This window comes from Eptatretus burgeri, chromosome 12 (genome assembly GCF_056783735.1).
Source record: "Eptatretus burgeri isolate ZD-2024b chromosome 12, Ebu_testis_v1, whole genome shotgun sequence".
In the NCBI taxonomy this organism is placed as follows: Eukaryota; Metazoa; Chordata; class Myxini; order Myxiniformes; family Myxinidae; genus Eptatretus; species Eptatretus burgeri.
In genome coordinates this window covers 2742371-2762475 of record NC_140972.1, presented here as the reverse complement: position 1 = coordinate 2762475, position 20105 = coordinate 2742371, and the positions used below count along the sequence as shown (strand labels likewise).

Below are 20105 nucleotides of genomic sequence, written 5' to 3'. Positions count from 1 at the left end.
AAGAGCAGAGCAGCCAAAAGGATCTGCGAGACAGCAACTGGCCTCACCAAATCAATCAACTTGACAACCCAGATCTTACCAACAAGTTCACTCTTCCTGCATGATTGAGCAATGTGAAATTTTCCTGCAACTACATCGTGCACCTCAACTACCTATCGGCTCATGAGATAATCTGCTAACGAAACACTAATTTTGGTCATCTTCAGTGAACCACAAAGGCATCTCCTTGCCTGCCAGTTAAACAAGGGGCACTGACCTGGTCTATAGGATCTGCTCAACAATCACTTTCCCTCCTGTCTTGCTCGTCTCTCCTCTCCAATCCCTCTCTCCCTCCATCCATCTCTCTCTCTTCTCACTACCTCCCACTCTCTCTCCCCTCTCTCTCTCTCTCTCTCTCTCTCTCTCTCTCTCTCTCTCTCTCTCTCTCTCTCTCTCTCTCTCTCTCTCTCTCTCTCTCTCTCTCTCTCTCTCTCTCTCTCTCTCTCTCTCTCTCTCTCTCTCTCTCTCTCTCTCTCTCTCTCCTCTCTCTCTCTCTCTCTCTCTCTCTCTCTCTCTCTCTCTCTCTCTCTCTCTCTCTCTCTCTCTCTCTCTCTCTCTCTCTCTCTCTCCTCTCTCTCTCTCTCTCTCTCTCTCTCTCTCTCTCTCTCTCTCTCTCTCTCTCTCTCTCTCTCTCTCTCTCTCTCTCTCTCTCTCTCTCTCTCTCTCTCTCTCTCTCTCTCTCTCTCTCTCTCTCTCTCTCTCTCTCTCTCTCTCTCTCTCTCTCTCTCTCTCTCTCTCTCTCTCTCTCTCTCTCTCTCTCTCTCTCTCTCTCTCTCTCTCTCTCTCTCTCTCTCTCTCTCTCTCCTCTCTCTCTCTCTCTCTCTCTCTCCTCTCTCTCTCTCTCTCTCTCTCTCTCTCTCTCCCTCTCTCTCCCTCTCTCTCTCCTCTCTCTCTCCCTCTCTCTCCTCTCTCTCTCTCTCCTCTCTCTCTCTCTCTCTCTCTCTCTCTCTCCTCTCTCTCCTCTCTCTCCTCTCTCTCTCTCTCCTCTCTCTCTCCTCTCTCTCTCTCTCTCCCTCTCTCCCTCTCTCTCTCTCTCTCTCTCTCTCTCTCTCTCTCTCTCTCTCTCTCTCCCTCTCTCTCCTCTCTCTCCTCTCTCTCTCTCTCTCTCTCTCTCTCTCCTCTCTCTCTCTCTCCTCTCTCTCTCTCTCTCTCTCTCTCTCTCCTCTCTCTCTCCTCTCTCTCTCTCTCTCTCTCCTCTCTCTCTCCTCTCTCTCTCCTCTCTCTCTCCTCTCTCTCTCCTCTCTCTCCTCTCTCTCTCCTCTCTCTCCTCTCTCTCCTCTCTCTCCTCTCTCTCTTCATCTCTCTCTTCATCTCTCTCCTACCTTTCTCTTTGTATCAGCTCGAGCGTGCGTTAAACGCAAACAAATTTTTATCTCCTGAACATTAATTGCGACGGGTAGGGGACATGTATTGCAAAGCAATTCTCACTCTTGTCATTATTATCATCATTAGGTATGAAATAAAATTGTCAGTGAAAAACTCACCTGAACCTTGCCCTTGACAAACTCTGTGGTATCATTATCCGTCTCAAAGACAGAGAGGGTCTGCAGTAAGTTTTGCTCCAGCCAGTGCCAATGTTCAGTCACCTCTTGGCGAGTTCCCCCTGCAGGTAAGCAACCAGAAACAGCGATGAGAAACAAAGGCGCCATGGTGTTTGTTTGAGGGTTGTTTTCAAAAAAAACAATTAATCACCTTGTGACCAACATTCCAATATGTCACCTTGCATTTCACTTTCTCAGCTCACTTACAAGCATTACTCCAATGTAAAAATCCTGCAACCCATTTCACTGTTCACCACCTCCAAGATTTCCCACATTTTACAGTGATCTAGTGCACATAAAAGGAACATGTGCCCACCTTTGAAAAATTCAATCAAGCACACAAGCATTTTCTGGAAACTTACCACTTGCAATGGCCCAATATATTTGCGATTCAGACGTCTGGTGCAAAATGCGAAACGGAGAGGCTCGGGCACTGGAATCCAGAACCACGTCAAGCGTTCCTACCAGTAAGCCTAGAAGAGAGCAACGATAAAAGTGTCAAACCCGTCGAACCAAGCTGAAAAATAACCAAAAAGTGCTGCATTTGTTGTGAGTTTCAAAATGGAGACTTTATTTTCAACTTGGAAAAATGCAGCAAACTCATCACAAACCAAATATCAGAGCCATTTCACAACAAAACAGCACTCGGCTAAGTAAACGAAAACAACTCTATGTTCAAGTGTGGCAAACCCTCCTATCTACTTTCCGAACAATCCTCTTGAAGAAGTTGTCATTCAAACTCCTGGGTCTCACTGTTTGCCATGACCTTTCTTGGGCAAACCACACTTCAAACTTCGCCTGCAAAGCCAGACGCCAACTGGGAACCTTCGTCGTGGAAAGTCCTTCCTTGGCACACAAGAAACTCCTATCCACCTTCAAGGCCTTCATCTGCAGCCTGAAGGAGTACTTGTCTCCTCTCTTGGCTGGTGCTCCCCAAACTCACATTTGGCTGAGCTTGATGCCATGGAAACCAAGGCCTTTAAGTTTATTGGAATCTCCCATGATGAAGCTGAGTCTATGGGCCTATCACTTCATCATCAGAGAGGTCAGTGGTCTCTCTGTCTGCTACCACCTCCTTTCTCCTCTTAAATCTCCCCCCAGGTTTCTGCAAGGAAAATACAGCTCACAATTAACCCACTCCACCCCTCCCACCCCCCACCCTCCTGGTGAAACGACCTAAATCCAGGATCACTGCTCACCGACACTCATTTGCTCCTCTTTTTTTCTCACCTGTGGAACCAACTTCTACATTCTGTTCAATCCCATTCTTCCCTCCAGGTCTTCAAGACAGCTGTTCACCAAAATCTGAGATCATCCCCAATCCAAAACCATGATCTTTTACACCCCCATAAAATTACCTCCCTCCTTACCCCCACCTGCCGACCCCCAGATTACAGTTTTCCCTACCTGAGAGTTTGCTTCTGCATCCACCTCATCCACCCTCTGCATTCTCCTCTACCCCTCTTTACCTGCATCCCTTGTTTGTCCGTCTCTGTCTATTTTGTTGGCGTGTGTTATCTCGTTCTCTCGTTCGCTCTTCTTGTTCCTTTTGTGTCCTCATCTGTTCTGTGTTCAAGCTCTTCCATGAGTTTGGACTGTTTTTTTTAACGAAACAATACTCTTCAATTACATAGGAGCTTCATGGGTTCGGTGAACAGTAGAAAGCATTTTTCCTTTCTTACCAACATAATGTGCAATTTTTACTTTATGGTATTGCTGGCAAAGATATTTATTATCTCACAAACCAATAGTAAAAATAAAAATCAAAGGAAGCGTGAAGCCCTCCCTATGTATGGAACAGTTTCTCTGTAATGCAACATCAACACAAGTACTGATACCTGTGTATGTATGTATGTATGTATGTATGTATGTGTATATATATATATATATACATATATATATATATATATATATATATATATATATATATATATATATATTACATATACCCTCACGAACCGGTGTTTGTGCGTTTGTGTGTTTGTCGAGCTACTCCTACAGTTCTGGCCCAATTACATCCAAACTTGCTACAGAGGATGAGCACAACCCCGATTAATATATAGGGGTGGTTCTATCTTTGCCGGGGGTCTTGGGGAGGTTGAGAGGAGGGGACGCAAATTCTCGATGTAAATGTGTATCGTGTAGCGCCGCCTCCAGGTGGGAGAGGGGTTTACATGTCTCCACCATTTACAGTGCAGTGTTCCTGTCCCCACGTTTTCCAGTACTGTGAAGTGTTTTGAATTAATTATAAGCAGTCAGTATGTTTTTGCTTCATGCACATAACTTCATGGGGTTTTTTATTTTATTTTTTTTTGCCTACACAGATCTGTTAGTTGCCTATACACCGCCCAAATAAAGGTTTGCGTCAGAAGAACATGTTGCATGCTTGAAATAAGATCGCCCTTCGGGTGGGTACTCTGCTGGTATTCATAGTATACTGTGTTCAGCTGAAGGAAAAATCAGAAAACCTTTGTTTTGTCCAACAAAGGTGCAACTATTTGTAAGTTCAGAATTACAAACCAAACAACACCAAACATTACAATGCAGAGTCTCACGTCGGTATATAGATTACAATGGATGTGAGAATGAATGATCAATATATCGAAGGAAATGCTCTCAGATGCATGCGAACGGAGACGCGTGCACACACTCAAGCACACCAATTACAAGCGCCCCTTCCGTTCCCTCCGGGAATGGTGAGGCTAGTAATGTTTCATAAAGATAATCAATCTTGACTAATACATTCAAACGATGCCCAAAACCATTTTAAAGGTACGGCAAAAAGAGAATTGCACTTCTTATAACAATACAACATAAATCTAAAAATCATTTCCGAAAGCTGGCCTGGCAGGATTGCTTATTGATATGTGGACTTGCCTCAAGATGCCTATCCTGAGTTCAAATCTCGACCGAGCTATAAACCGTCATGATGGTATTTCACAGACAGGGCGATCGATCAATGTGTGGGCCAACCATTGGTTAACTGCAAAGCTGGAGGACCTGTCCGAGAGCACGGAGTCATCGATGGACGTTAAAGATCCCTCGCGTATTTGGTGAAAAGTAGGTGAGTTGGCATCACCCTGAACAAAATACAAATTCCTGCCCAAGTGTAAAGTCAGCAGGGAGTCCTTCATTCAGGCGACCTATTTGGATGAACAGCCGAAAAAAAAACAAAAAAAAACTGATGACGTCCCATTATCATCTGAACAAACACCGAGTCATGCACCCCAGGGCCTAGCCACCCGAGACCGTCCATGATCAGACAATTGGATGCACTGCTTACAACCACAATGAGTGCGAGGCATTTCTTCACAGGAATGCGGTCGATATGTGCGATGCAGGTAATGTCAACACACATTGTCGGCCTTCGAGGGTAATAATAGGACAAACCTCATCGGCTGGCACGCAAAAGGAGGACAACGTTCCTCTTCAATTGATTTCTGATAGTGGAGAGAAAAGCTATTACAAAATATGGCATCGCTGGAAGTCTGAGCGCTCTGGAAAGTGATGTCATTTCCCCCCGAAGGTTAATGGCAGTGTTTGTCTGAAGCCAGGTCAGGCATGGTGTCGTGTATTTGACTACGCGCATATGATTTGTGTCGCAAATCCTGAAAAGCCACAAGTGAAGAAAAATGAAAACGATTTTTCATTCCATGAATTCAAAAACTTCACTGCTCCCTAAACCCTGCGACCCTCCTAAGCAACTGCAGAACACCCGATGTACAGTAATCTCATCCTGGTGAAAAAACCAATACGAGAGAGGGAGGAGGCAGGAGGGAGGGGAAGCTAAAAAGTTGGGAAGAGTGAGGATAGGGGGTGGGGGGGGGAGCTAGGCATGGGGGGTGGAAGAGTGAGGAAAGGGGGGAGGTGGGGAGAGCTATGCCTCACCATGCATTGCTATACACTTCAGGAAGGAGGGGGGAGAGTGAAAGTGAGAGTGAGAGAGATATGAAAAAAAGGAGAGAAAGGTGAGGGGTGGAGGTGGGGTTAGCAAAGAGAATGATGTGTTATGCTTAATGACTGAACACGCACACAAAAACAAACTCATGTCAGAACAGCTGTACACACAATGACACAACAGAGTTTATAATGTAATCCACTGGCACATTTGCAAAAACTTTGATGTCCTAGTTCCAGAAAATTTGTGGGAACATGAACCAAAAGTAATCATTGAAAACATGGAAGTACCTTCCAGTCACGTACAACTAATGATCCCATCGAGGGTGAACATCAAAAACAAAGCGTTGCGACCAGATATTATACCTTTTTTAGGTCCAAGAAAAAGAGAAGTCATTGCTGATTGAGGTGTTAATAACAGTGAATTTTGGCTAAACGATGCAGAAATCAAGAAAATGACCAAACACCAAGACCTCTAAAATTAAGTGAGAAGATCTTGGAAGCTGAAGAATCGCAAAGTTGTTCCAGTGATAGTTGGACCTACAGGAATGATGACAAAGAGCCTCGCAGAGATATTAAACATAGGGGCAGTACCCCTGGACGCTTATCTGGTAGTGGCTGCAGAATGTCGTGACATTTTTAATGTCGTGAACAAATTTTGGTACATCATGGTTGGTGAAGGTTGTAGTGAAATTTCATCGGAATTGCGTGCAGTTTCTGAGAAGAAAGGTAATACCGTTGCGGAAATGGGCCTTCAGTGGGTTATTAAATATAGGATTAGCCCAGATTCCCCCTTAAATGCATGTTTAGCCAGGTTGTTTGGTAATCGGACATTACATGTGTGTCGGGAGGTGTAGCAGGCTGCCCAGTGTTCATATACAGTGGAGGTGTACCGAGAGGCGCCGTTCTTCTTCTTCCTTCCCCCTTCCGAACCAGCCCCCACCCAGCGCTCTGACAGAATTAGTCAACGAGACGTGTCACCAACCCATTGGCGGAGGGCGGCTGCAAACTCCACAGGCTCCACAGGTTCATCCTGAGTCCAGTCACGGAGCCTCTGACTGTCCTGACTCCATGCACGGCTCGACAAGTCTTTCAATCCCATCGATTCGCCTGCGGAGCCTAACACCCAGATTTGGCCTAGTCTGGTGAACAGGCCAGGCCTGGATTCGCATACTGGACCTTGTGAGAAACCAGGTGGAACCCACCATAGATCTGACTGTCTTGTGCCGTCGACCTTACGGGGTCTGGATGCGCCGAGGCTGGTGCGTGAGCGGTGCGACAAAAGGACGTCGTCACCATCTAGCCACGCTGCATGCTCGAGCTTGGGCGCTCGAACCCATTGACATCGGCTTGTCACGAGCCGCATTCGTGCCTTCGACACTTTCCCTCTCGTCCACGAGGCACCACCAAGTACTCCGTGTCTTGTCTGCATGTGGCCAGGCCTAAGGTTTATTTCGCTTGGGTCCCCTTCGAAACCCGTATACGTAGCTCCCAAGCTAAGAGCAGGTTATAGATTAATTATAACGTTCGTGAATGCTTTGCTTGTGTCGTGTTCCCCGATGTGTCCAAAATAAATCTGCCTGAGTTATACGAAAGTTTCCGCCTAGAATTTATTCGTTCCGTGCTGAGGAACAATCCGCTCAATTTGTATTTAAAACCAAACGGGCTACGGACTGGCAGACTTAGCTCGGTCTCTGACAAACCCATTCTGTAGCCGGGGTCTATTTCCCCAGCTCGTAAGGCCCAGGTGTACTTTGGAATCACGATCCGAGGCGCATGACCTGAGACCTGTGCCGAACGAGCCGGCATTATAACCCCGGAGACGGCGGTGCTGTTTCGTGACGCCGAATCTTCAACATTTGGTGTCCGGAGTGGGGTGCGAATCCCTCCGTCGCCGATCCTGAACACTGGTGTTCAGGAGTTGAATGAGAATCCCTCCACCTCCATAAATTTGCAGGACACCGATTCAACAACATCTGGTGTCGTTCGCACCCCGAACATTGGTTACGAGAGGCGCGAAAAAAAAAAGTCGCTCGCAAATTCCAAATTAGGGATGATTTTATTTTGAGCGGATTGGGTGTAAAACTTTGAAATTATAAAGAAAGATGGAGTCGCAAAATGGCGGCGCAGCTCCAAATCAGCACGACACGAAGCGGGAGAGGGTTACTATGAATAGCGTAACAAACCACACAGCACAAAGAAAACATTCTCACCCACCGGTTCAAACCACATGGTCACAGCATGCGTCATGGTGAACGAAGCAGGATGACGACACGTACATTGACGAGCTTCATGCACGATTGGCGGATACCTTGCAGCAGAGGAGGTGTGATAAGAATTATATTGTTATGGTTGTGGAAATTCACAATACACCATAAAGGGTCCTCAGGTGAGATATTTTCTGTAAGTTCATGTGTCGTTAGCCCAAACCCATTGTGTAGAGGGAATAAATGCGATTCATTCGGGCTGCGATTCTTCAGTTAGTCGTTTTTCTTTTGCTGTGGTTAATTTGGTGCAAGAACAACAACGAACATCGCCACAACCAACATCTCAAAGATCACGCCATTCACAACACGACGCCAACAATCACGCCATTCACACCACGACGCCACCTTCCACAACTACGCTCCCACATCTTCGCCACTCACCTTTCAACGAGCACCGTGCGGTCACGATCTCCGCGGGACGGATGAAAGGAGCGGAGTGGCAGCTTAAATATCTCCCGCCAAGATCTCCCGCCCAAAACGCCCGCGCTTTGGCATGGGGGAGGTGCGATTTGAGCCAGAGGTCAAAGGTGAAAAAGGTAGGGGCCTGATTTTGGGGGAATAATTCCCTGGCCCCGAGCTAAAACTGACTTTCCTCGTCCCCCACACGGCGCGGGGAGGGGGGAGCGAGAGGGCATGCCCCTTTTTGGGAAGCTTCCAGAAGGGAGGTGGAGCCAGAAACGGGGCGGAGCGAAGGGCGGAGCACCACCCTACAAAAGGCGTGGACGTGGAGAGGCTCGCGTTCTAGTTGGGCTCTTGTTCGGCCGGTTGTCGGTGGGCGGAGAGTCCTTGCTCTTGGTTCGAGTTGGACTCTTGTTCGGTCGGTTGTCAGTGGGTGGAGAGTCCTTGCTCTTGGTTCGAATTGGACTCTTGTTCGGTCGGTTGTCAGTGGGTGGAGAGTCCTTGCTCTTGGTTCGAGTTTGGCTCTTGTTCGGTAGGTTGTCGAGGGGTGGAGAGTCCTTGCTCTTGGTTCGAGTTGGGCTCTTGTTCGGTAGGTTGTCGAGGGGTGGAGAATCCTTGCTCTTGGTTCGGTCGGTTGTCCCTGAGGAGAATTGTGGAGAGTTGTGGTGATTGCTCCTGGTTGGAGGTTCTGTTCGTTCGTCCCTGTCGGGCGGACGACACGTGCAGGCGCGAGGCACGAGCCAGTGTACCACGCCGGAGGGACTCGGAGTTACGGTCGTCAAGGACTCGACGCGCTAAGGGAAGTCGCGACTTCCTTTTCTTTTGGGGTTTTGTGTAAATGTCTGTGGGTGGCGCCAGTCTTGAAAAGTAGAACTGTTATAAGTGTTGCCGTGTAAATTATATTAGGTTGTCGATCTGCTTGCTTTTATTGTGTTTTCGTGCTCGACTGTAATATACGTACCTTCCGTGCTTCCGTAATAAATGTGCTGGTCCAATTGTTTCCCGTTTCGCTGCGTCCTTTCCTTTGTTTGAATCTCCATCTTGCATCACGTAAGGGATTAATAGTGGGTTTAAAAACACCTGGTAACTAATCTGAACCGTCAAGATCGACGATAACTCTGCTCGGTTATCCCTGTAGTACGGAACGAGCCGCTTAAGCGGTTTGTGTCTGGAGTCGACCTGTGGCGTGGTACAACTCCTCGGTATGCTATCCGCGCGGGTACTTAGGTAAATCGATCATTCGGCGATCGGACCCTATTCGGCCTTCGTCTCTCTGTCGCCGTCATCTCCGTCGCCATTCGACCCAGGCACACCTGCGTGTCACGACGCTCACACACCATTCCATCACACTCACTCCGGGAGACGCGGCTGCATGTTCACACATGCGCACCGTCATCTCCCTTACGTACTGCTCTCTTACACACACTGTCTCTCTCACACGGACCCTCTCACTCACACCCAACCTTTCACTTGCACAGGGGATCTCACTCACACCATGCGTGCTGGAAAGCACGCACTCCGGCACACTCGCAACCACACCACTCACACATGGGGGCGCACTCACACCTTGCACCACACACACCGGGACAATCACGCTGGGGATTCGCGTCACCTCTCGGGTTCCCGGGGCCTCTATACCCCCCAAGCCGCACGTGCACCTGTCCACAGCACTCGTCCCCTCGAACTCGCTCGACACGACCAAACTCACCTGGTCGTGAACAGCTTCAAGGGAGAATAGCGTCTCCCTCTGTTCCCGAAGGAGGCTATCCAGCTGCTCGCACCGGGTCCCTACACGTTCTGCCAGCTCGCCCCCATTTTTCTCCACTAACTCCGTGTGAGTGTGCTCGTTTTTAACCCCGTCTTTATCGTGCAGTCTCTCCCCTACTGTTTCATTCTGGCTCCTTTTTCCTTCCCATCTGAGTCGTTCATCCTCTCTGAGCCACATTAGCTGTTCGTTCTCCCTCTGGAGCACCTCAATCTCCACTGACTCCAATCTTGCTCTCCGTTTTAGTTGTTCAATTTCAAACTCACAATGTTCTCGTTTTCTACCCCACAGTTTCTTCTGCTCTTCATTTTCCAATCTCATCATTTCTTTCAACTGGCTCATCTCCTTCCTGTGTTTCATTCACTGTTCTCTCTCTACTCTTCCTTGTTTCCTCTCCTGCCCTTCCTTCTCCAATTTCATGGTTTGCTTCATTTGGTTGATCTCCTTTTTGTGTTTCATTTGCTGCTCTCTCATTACTCTTCCTTGTTTCCTCTCCTGTCCTTCCTTCTCCAGTTTTGTGGTTTTCTTCATTTGGTTAATTTCCCTTTTGTGTTTCATTCGCTGTTCTTTGTCTATCTCCTCGCACTCCAGCCTTGCCTTTTCCTTTTGTTGTTCAGTTTCAAATTCATACCCTTTTTGCTTTTTATTCCACTGTCTCTCTTGTTCCTCATTCTGTAATCTTGTTATTTCCTTTAATTGACTGATTTCTTTCTCCTGTCTCATTCCTTGTTCTTTCAGTACTCTTTCTTGTTCCTCATTCTTTAATCTGGCCTTCGCTTCCAGCTGTTCGATCTGTACAGTGTGGTTCCTTAACGTTTCATTCTCTGTTGTCGTTCTTTCTTCTCTCACCATCCTCAACTCGTTTTGTAATTCCGTCTCTTTGTTTTGGTGTTTATGTAACTCAGAAGCTTTCTTTTCCAATTCCTTTCTCATCTCCGCACACTCCAACCTTGCTTTGGCTTCTTACTGTTCGATCTGAACTGTGTGGTTCCTTGACGTTTCATTCTCCGTTCTTGTTCTCTCCTCTCTCAACATCCTCAGCTCGTTTTGTAGTTTTCTCTCTTAGGTTTCGTGTTCCAGTATCTCATAAGCTTTTTCCCCTCTCAATTTGCTTGCTTCCTCCCTGCTTTCCATACCACTTTCCAATGCTTCCATCCTCTTCCTGTATTCCTTTAGTTCTTCCTGCCGTTCCTTTCCTCTTTCTATCTCCTGTTCCAGGCTTTCTCTTTTCCGATAGCCTTTTGCTCCCTCTCGCTCGAGTTCTCTCCTTTCTCTTTTTAACTCATAGGTACTCCGCTCGACTTTCCTCCTTTCTCCCTGGAGTTCTTCGACCTGTCTTGACTTTTCCAATATTTTTTCCTTTCGTTGTTTTAATTCCAAACCGTGCTCCTTTTGTTTCTTTTCGAGCTCAGTTTTCCATCCTTCCTCCCATTGTTTCCAAAGCCCGCCAATGTCTGCCTGCCTCGCCTGCCATGACCACGTGGTTTGACGCGGTGGCTGAAAACACTCGTCTCGTGTCGTGCCTTTCGCCGCGCCATAAATAACCGCTCGCTCACGCCTCGTGCCGCGCTGAAGTGCGGCCGCGCCGCCATCTTGTGACTCCGTTTGCCGGCAAAGTTCGTGCTCAGAATAGGGTTAGCTCCCCCACAGATTCAAATTACAAGAGGTACCATCCCGGGCCATGGATTCTACGTTAAAAGACATCTAATACCCCCGGCACCCGCTCGCCTTGAAATGCAATCTTATTTCACGTAAGCAGATTAAATTTGGCTTGCTCATAATTTGGGGGGAACGGGGGGGGGGTTGCTTCGCACACCCCTGGTCCATTCCGCGTGAATTTAGGTTGGAGGCGGGGTGGATTTGAATCTCACTCCCGGACACCAATGTTACGAGGAGGGGGATGAGTTCGTATCCCACGACCTGATGCCAATGTTGCGAATTCTGGCCCGTCTGGCGTGCGATCGGCCGCTTTTTTATTTTTTTTTTTTTTTTTTTTTTTTTGTATACCTTGGTCGAGGCTCGTATGAGAGCTAACACACAACTCACAGCAAGGAGGCATGAGACAAGAGGGGTGGGAGTGGAAGGGACAAAACATTGGGGAACAGACACAGGTGAACTGTGGAAGGGAGAGGGATGGGGATGGGACGGGGAACATGGCGAGGAGAAGATGGACATTACAGGGACTTTCAGGAAGGAAAGCAGGAGAATTGAAGGAAGTGGGCATGGGTGGATTATCGGGGGTAGAAAATATCGAGGATTTGGATGGGGGAAGATAAGAGGTGGTGGTGAACAGCTGTTTTGAAAGCCTGGAGGGAAGAATGGGAAAGAATAGAGTGAGGAAGTTTATTCCAAAGGCGGGAAAAAAGAGGAATGAAAGAGTGAAGATGAGCAGTGATTCGTGATTTGTGAACTAATCGCTTGACTCGAATGGCAACCGCGTCGCCCACCGGAATGGACAATTCAGTCATGACCCTCCGAGAACTACAGCCAGGAGCCAGTCACGGGTGGGGGTTTAACCTCACCACAACTCAGTCCGCATTCTACCCGTGCGAAATAGGGTCCGATCACCGAATGGTCGATTTACCAAAGTACCCGCGTGGATAGCGTACCGAGGAGTTGTACCACGCCACAGGCCGACTCCGGACACGATCCGCTTAAGCGGCTCGTTCCGTACTACAGGGATAACCGACCGGAGTTATCGTCGACCTTGACGGTTCAGATTAGTTACCGGGTGTTTTGAAACACACTATTAATCCCTGAAGTGATGCAAGATGGAGATTCAAACAAAGGAAAGGACGCAGCGAAATGGGGAACAATTGGACCAGCACATTTATTACGGAAGCACGGAAAGCACGTATATTATAGTCAAGCACGAAAACACAATAAAAGCAAGCAGATAGACAACCGAATATGATTTACACGGCAACACTTATAACAGTTCTACTTTTCAAGACTGGCGCCACCCACAGACATTTACACAAAACCCCAAAAGAAAAGGAAGTCGCGACTTCCCTTAGCGCGTCGAGTCCTTGGCGACCGTAACTCAGAGTCCCTCCGGCGTGGTCCACTGGCTCGTGCCTCGCGCCTGCACGTGTCGTCCGCCCGACATGGACGAACGAACAGAACCTCCGACCAGGAGCAATCACCACAACTCTCCACAATTCTCCTCAGGGACAACCGACCGAACCAAGAGCAAGGACTCTCCACCCCTCGACAACCGACCGAACAAGAGCCCAACTCGAACCAAGAGCAAGGACTCTCCACCCACCGACAACCGACCGAACAAGAGCCCAACTCGAACGCGAGCCTCTCCACGCCCACGCCTTTTGTAGGGTGGTGCTCCGCCCTTCGCCCCACCTCGTTTCTGGCTCCACCTCCCTTCTGGAAGCTTCCCAAAAAGGGGCATGCCCTCTCGCCCCCCCCTCCCCGCGCCGTGCAGGGGACGAGGAAAGTCAGTCTTGGCTCGGGGCCAGGGAATTATTCCCCCAAAATCAGGCCCCCACCTTTTTTCACCTTTGACCTCTGGCTCAAATCGCACCTCTCCCATGCCAAAGCGCGGGCGTTTTGGGCGGGAGATCTTGGCGGGAGATATTTAAGCTGCCACTCCGCTCCTTTCATCCGTCCCGCGGAGATCGTGACCGCACGGTGCTCGTTGAAAGGTGAGTGGCGAAGATGTGGTAACGTAGTTGTGGAAGGTGGCGTCGTGGTGTGAATGGCGTGATTGTTGGCGTCGTGTTGTGAATGGCGTGATCGTTCAGATGTTGGTTGTGGCGATGTTCGTTGTTGTTCTTGCACCAAATTAACGACAGCAAAAGAAAAACGACAAACTGAAGAATCGCAGCCCGGATGGATCACATATATTTCCTCTACACAACGGGTTTGGGCTAACTACACATGAACTTACCGATATATCTCACCTGAGGACCCTTTCTGGTGTATTGCGAATTTCCACAACCGTAATAATAGAGGAGTTACAAATTAAATTGGACGAGGCACTACAGCAGGCATACGAGGTTCAGGAAAATTATGTGCACAGGGCATCACACCCATTGGCCGATGCACGGGAACAAATTCCGTGGCTGGAAAATGACTTTGCCAACGCAGTCGAGGAACTACATGGAGAAATGAGGAAAGTAGAGTGGAGTACCCATGGGTTGGAGCATGAGAAGAGCGAACTGAACAAAAGAATAGAGGAAGAGCAGATTGGTAACTCTCGGGATAGGAAGAGCTTGGAAGAAGAATGGTAAACAAAGCTAGAAAAGGAAAAATGAGAACACGATTTGGAATCGAAACAACTGAAAGAAGAGGTAAGATCAGGCAATCAGATAAGAGAAAGGCTAGAACAGAAGATAAAAAGAGAGAAATGTCTGGAGCAAAGGAAGGAAGAATTGTTGGGAAAGTCAAGACAGTTCGAGGAACAACAGGGAGAAATGAGGAAAGTAGAGGGGAGTACCCATAAGTTGGAACAAGAGAAGAGCAAATTAGTAACTCCCAGGAAAGGGAGAACTTGGAAGAAGAATGGAAAACAAAGCTGGAAAAGGAAAAACGGAAACACGATTTCGAATTCCAACAACTGAAGGAAAAGGTAAGAACAGGCAATCAGATAAGAGAAATCAGAGAACAGGGGATAGAAAGAACAAAGAAATATCTGGAACAACGAAAGGAATACGGCAAGAGAATGGACGAAAGGAGGGAGGAAGCATGCAAAAGAGGTGCTGAGATGAGAAAGGAATAATGAGAAAAAGCTTCTGAGTTGCAGAAATACCAAAACAAACAGAGGGAATTACAAAACGAGCTGAGGATGTTAAGTGAGGAAAGAGAGAGAACGGAGAATGAAACGTAAGGGAACCACACAGTGCAGATCGAACAGTTAGAAGCCAAAGAAAGATTAAAGAATGAGATGGAAGAAAGAATGGTGAAAGAACAACGAATGAAGCAGGAAAGGGAAATCAACCAATTGAGAGAAACGACGAGATTGGAGAATGACGAACATGAGAGACGGTGGGATAGGAAACAAAAAGAATATCAATTGGAAATTGACCAACTAAAGGAGAGAGGAAGGTTGGAGGACACGGAGATGGAAAAACTCCGGAAAGATAACGAACAACTAAAAAGACTCGGAGAGGAAGAACGACTCAAATGGAAAGGAAAATGGAGCCAGGAAGTAGGACTGCACAATAATGTGGGATGTGTGATATCACCACAGGGAGGAATGTTGGTGGTGCGGGACTTGATTGACATCACTCTTCGGATGAAACCAAAATTAGAGCAAACCCTGGTGAAGGAGACATTGAGGGAGCATACGGGGTTGTTGACGAATGAAACATATTTTGAGCAGGTCCAGCATGTGGAGCTGACAGCCCCAGAGGAGTGTGGCGAATCGATGATGAGTAACCTGCTGGAGAGAAGCGACCAGACCAAGGTGACTCTGGAACGAAGCAGGTACGAGGGCACATGCATACATGGTGCGGACGATGAGCTTAAGTTAGGAATTGGAGTTTATGTTAATGAGGAGACTCTGTCGGATGGGGTGCACGTATGCGTGACCCCTGAATGTGTGTGTGGAGTGCCTGTGAATGAACGCTGTGAGCCCACAGTCCAGACTACAGCACCGGTGTGTGCTGCCAAGGCCGAAACGTGTGTGTGTACTCACCTGGCGGTCGAAAATGTAACTCTGGAATGCGAGGTAGTTTGTCAGTACGCAGGCAAGGTTGAAGGTGTGGAATATGAACACCGAACCGTGGAATGTGTGGAGCCTGCTGTGTGTGGGAGTCCTAAGAGTGGAATGAGTGGTGACGTAGGAAATAGGTTAGAGGTGCAAGGGGAAATGGAAATGCCACCAGGACAGAACACGACAGACTTCGCTCGGTCTCTGACAAACCCAGTCTGCAGCCGGGGTCTATTTTCGCAACTGGTAAGGCCCAGGTGTACTTTGGTATCGCGATCCGAGGCACGTGACCAGAGACCTGTGCCAAACTAGCCGGCGTTATAACCGCGGAGATGGCGGTGCTGTTAAGTGATGCCGAATGTTCAACAATACATCTTTTGGGAAGCAACTCACCCCCTCCTCTTAAACGCTCTTTGTAGACCCCTTCAGACCCCGTTTTTTTGCCATCATGGGTGATGAAGTTGCGGTCGAATTTCATTGAAATTGTATGTGTAGTTTCTGAGAAGTTGCAAGTATTTGTGGATTGACGGATGGACGGACAGACGACGCGCAATCCCATAAGCTCCCTGGAACTACTTTACAGGTGAACTAAAAACTATCCCTGGGAATATCATAACAAACGAACGACAGTTGGAAGCTGTCCTGGGCTGAGCGACGATCCTGATGAGAGCCCTCTGCACAAAACTTTTAGAACAGAAAACTTCACAACTTGGTCCATGAATCGTGACCCCTTACCGAAAGGAAGGTGGATACTTTGAGCCCACCTGGGAGGACTCCGTTCCACATTCTGAAACCCACATATGTAGATACCGATCAACGACACAGACACAGACACAGACACACACGTTGGTATTTATTTAAATGGTTCCTCATCTGGTCCTCAATTAATGATCTGTGGACGCACGCACGCGTGAACATGGACGTACTCGGGCACGTTCAGGTATATCAACACAAACACGCTCAGGCACGTTCAGGTATATCAACACAAACACGCTCAGGCACGTTCAGGTATATCAACACAAACACGCTCAGGCACGTTCAGGTATATCAACACAAACACGCTCAGGCACGTTCAGGTATATCAACACAAACACGCTCAGGCACGTTCAGGTATATCAACACAAACACGCTCAGGCACGTTCAGGTATATCAACACAAACACGCTCGGGCACGTTCAGGTATATCAACACAAACACGCTCGGGCATGTTCAGGTATATCAACACAAACACGCTCAGGCACGTTCAGGTATATCAACACAAACACGCTCGGGCACGTTCAGGTATATCAACACAAACACGCTCAGGCACGCTGAAGTATATCAACACAAACACACTCGGGCACGCTGAGGTATATCAACACAAACACGCTCGGGCACGTTCAGGTATATCAACACAAACACGCTCGGGCACGTTCAGGTATATCAACACAAACACGCTCAGGCACGTTCAGGTATATCAACACAAACACGCTCAGGCACGTTCAGGTATATCAACACAAACACGCTCAGGCACGTTCAGGTATATCAACACAAACACGCTCAGGCACGTTCAGGTATATCAACACAAACACGCTCAGGCACGTTCAGGTATATCAACACAAACACGCTCAGGCACGTTCAGGTATATCAACACAAACACGCTCGGGCACGTTCAGGTATATCAACACAAACACGCTCGGGCACGTTCAGGTATATCAACACAAACACGCTCAGGCACGTTCAGGTATATCAACACAAACACGCTCGGGCACGTTCAGGTATATCAACACAAACACGCTCAGGCACGCTGAGGTATATCAACACAAACACACTCGGGCACGCTGAGGTATATCAACACAAACACGCTCGGGCACGTTCAGGTATATCAACACAAACACGCTCGGGCATGTTCAGGTATATCAACACAAACACGCTCAGGCACGTTCAGGTATATCAACACAAACACGCTCGGGCACGTTCAGGTATATCAACACAAACACGCTCAGGCACGCTGAAGTATATCAACACAAACACACTCGGGCACGCTGAGGTATATCAACACAAACACGCTCGGGCACGTTCAGGTATATCAACACAAACACGCTCGGGCACGTTCAGGTATATCAACACAAACACGCTCAGGCACGTTCAGGTATATCAACACAAACACGCTCAGGCACGTTCAGGTATATCAACACAAACACGCTCAGGCACGTTCAGGTATATCAACACAAACATGCTCAGGCACGTTCAGGTATATCAACACAATCACGCTCAGGCACGTTCAGGTATATCAACACAAACACGCTCGGGCACGTTCAGGTATATCAACACAATCATGCTCGGGCACGTTCAGGTATATCAACACAATCACGCTCAGGCACGTTCAGGTATATCAACACAAACACGCTCAGGCACGTTCAGGTATATCAACACAAACACGCTCAGGCACGTTCAGGTATATCAACACAAACACGCTCGGGCACGTTCAGGTATATCAACACAAACACGCTCGGGCACGTTCAGGTATATCAACACAAACACGCTCAGGCACGTTCAGGTATATCAACACAAACACGCTCGGGCACGCACACGTGAACACGAGATTCCCGTGAAGGAGTGCAGCTGCTGCGATCGCCGAACATGCTCGAAGGAGTCAGGAGGCCTCACCAGCAATTCCTCCTCCTTCGCCGTAGCCCTTCCTCCTCTGCAAGACGAAATAAGGGTTTGCTCGTTCCGTGACCCACAAGGCATTCGCCAGCAACACTTCCTCGGGCTTCACCCACATGCTTGTCTCTCAGAACGCCAGAGCACGACGCCCGAACGACAAAAAGTGCCAAAGAAAACGCAGAACAAGCACAAAAATGAACGAAACAGCCTCCGATCCGACACGAGTCCAGTGCGCATGCGCAGACACACCGAATGGTGACGTCACATTGTTTACTTCCGGTACGTCGAGCACGTGGTTTCTTGAGCAAACAAGGCCTCAAAAAACAGGCCCCGATTCAGTGTGAACATTAAATACAATCTGAAATGTTAACAAAGCGTAAAAAGAACACTCGATCGGCAAAAGCGCAGAAAGCTATGCAAACAATTTTGGAAGGAAAGCAGAATTAAAAGGCTAAAAGATTTCAAAAAAAAAAAGGGAGAGGTTCCACCGAGATTTGAACTCGGATCGCTGGATTCAGAGTCCAGAGTGCTAACCATTACACCATGGAACCACGATACAAACCTTTTAAATAATAACCCTCATAAAGCGTGTCATACAATATAGAAAAGAACGTTTGTGTCGTTCGGACGTGAAAATACTCTTTTCTTGGGAAATATTGTCTTGATTTGATGAAGTTTCCTGAAACAAAGGAAACTCGTGAAGTGAGGAAAATGCTGAAGAGAAAAAAAGATATCGATTTATTTATTTATTACACGAAACGAGGCGGGATCAGGATTCAATCGGAAAAATTGGGATATATGTTTACACTTTTTAGATAAATTAACTTGGTGAAGAAACGTCCGTTGAGAAAATTGAGAATCGATCGATAAAATATAATAATTGGGGAAAATGCAATTTAAAATAATTAACGCCCGAACAGGGACTTGAACCCTGGACCCTCAGATTAAAAGTCTGATGCTCTACCGACTGAGCTATCCGGGCTCTGTGAATGCTCCTTTGTTTCACTTAGAAGTATTTCTTTGTTCAGGAATTGTATTGAGGGAAAATATTTTACCTCAGGTGTCCAACGTGTGTCATCATCATCATCATCATCATCATCATCATCATCATCATCATCATCATCATCATCATCATCATCATCATCATCATCATCATCATCCCCCCCCTTCCCCTCTTCTTTTTATCAGCATCACAAGACCCTGCTGTACAAAGGACTGATTGTGACGTCTCTCCACCTCAGGGGGACAACCGCAGTCCACTCACCACATCGAGAAGGGTGGCTTTACGAAATTATCGTAACACGGTGGAGAAAAACAACAAAATTGGCATGAAGTTTTATTGGGTGCTCCTTCCACATGCTAATTTGAGCCGAGGATCCCTCTTCTATTTTTACAATGATTCCAATCCTGTGGTGCAAGAAAATCCAAGATGGCCGCCAATTTTGGACACTTGGTGCAGTGGTTGATTTATATTCTGTCCCTCTTCACCTGTGGGTGGGAATCTCAGGTTACCGTGCTCTGGAATTCTCTCACCTTCGCTGCAGATACTTTTATTTTCTTTGGTTTTTTTTTCATCTATCTATAATTCCAGCAGTGTGTGTGTGTGTGTGTGTGTGTGTGTGTGTGTGTGTGTGTGTGTGTGTGTGTGTGTGTGTGTGTGTGTGTGTGTGTGTGTGTGTGTGTGTGTGTGTGTGTGTGTGTGTGTGTGTGTGTGTGTGTGTGTGTGTGTGTGTGTGTGTGTGACCGCTGTTTCTCGACAACCACTGGTCCGATCTAATTGAAACTTGCCAGGTATATTGCTGGGGCCCTGTGAATGTGCCTTTTCAAGGTTTGATACTAATCGGACAAGTGTTTCCCAAGTTATGGCCATTTATTTACTAA

At 47.6% G+C, this 20105-nt stretch overlaps 1 protein-coding gene and 2 non-coding genes across 8 annotated transcripts in view; all 3 read right to left on the bottom strand.

Moving 5' to 3' along the window:
- The window catches only part of LOC147014994 (TBC1 domain family member 9-like), a 226819-nt gene extending 208335 nt beyond the window's left edge, over positions 1-18484 (bottom strand). For 5 of the 6 annotated variants that reach the window (XR_015050185.1, XM_085849266.1, XM_085849267.1 and 2 more), the window contains exons 1-3: positions 18225-18484; positions 1943-2053; positions 1524-1642 (exon numbers count right to left, since the gene is read on the bottom strand). Coding sequence is in view for 4 of the 6 variants with exons in the window: in XM_085849266.1 (XP_085705392.1) it covers positions 1524-1642; positions 1943-2053; positions 18225-18342 (348 nt within the window). In the remaining 2 variants the exon portion in view is untranslated. Of the gene's footprint in view, positions 1-1523; positions 1643-1942; positions 2054-18146 lie in introns of all 6 variants that reach the window. The other variant, XM_085849269.1, reaches the window with a different exon arrangement.
- A 219-nt stretch (positions 18485-18703) lies between these two features.
- TRNAQ-CUG (transfer RNA glutamine (anticodon CUG)) lies at positions 18704-18775 on the bottom strand. The gene has a single exon. It is a non-coding gene; the product is annotated as a tRNA-Gln (tRNA).
- Positions 18776-19133: 358 nt separating this feature from the next.
- TRNAK-UUU (transfer RNA lysine (anticodon UUU)) lies at positions 19134-19206 on the bottom strand. The gene has a single exon. It is a non-coding gene; the product is annotated as a tRNA-Lys (tRNA).
- Positions 19207-20105: the final 899 nt, after the last annotated feature.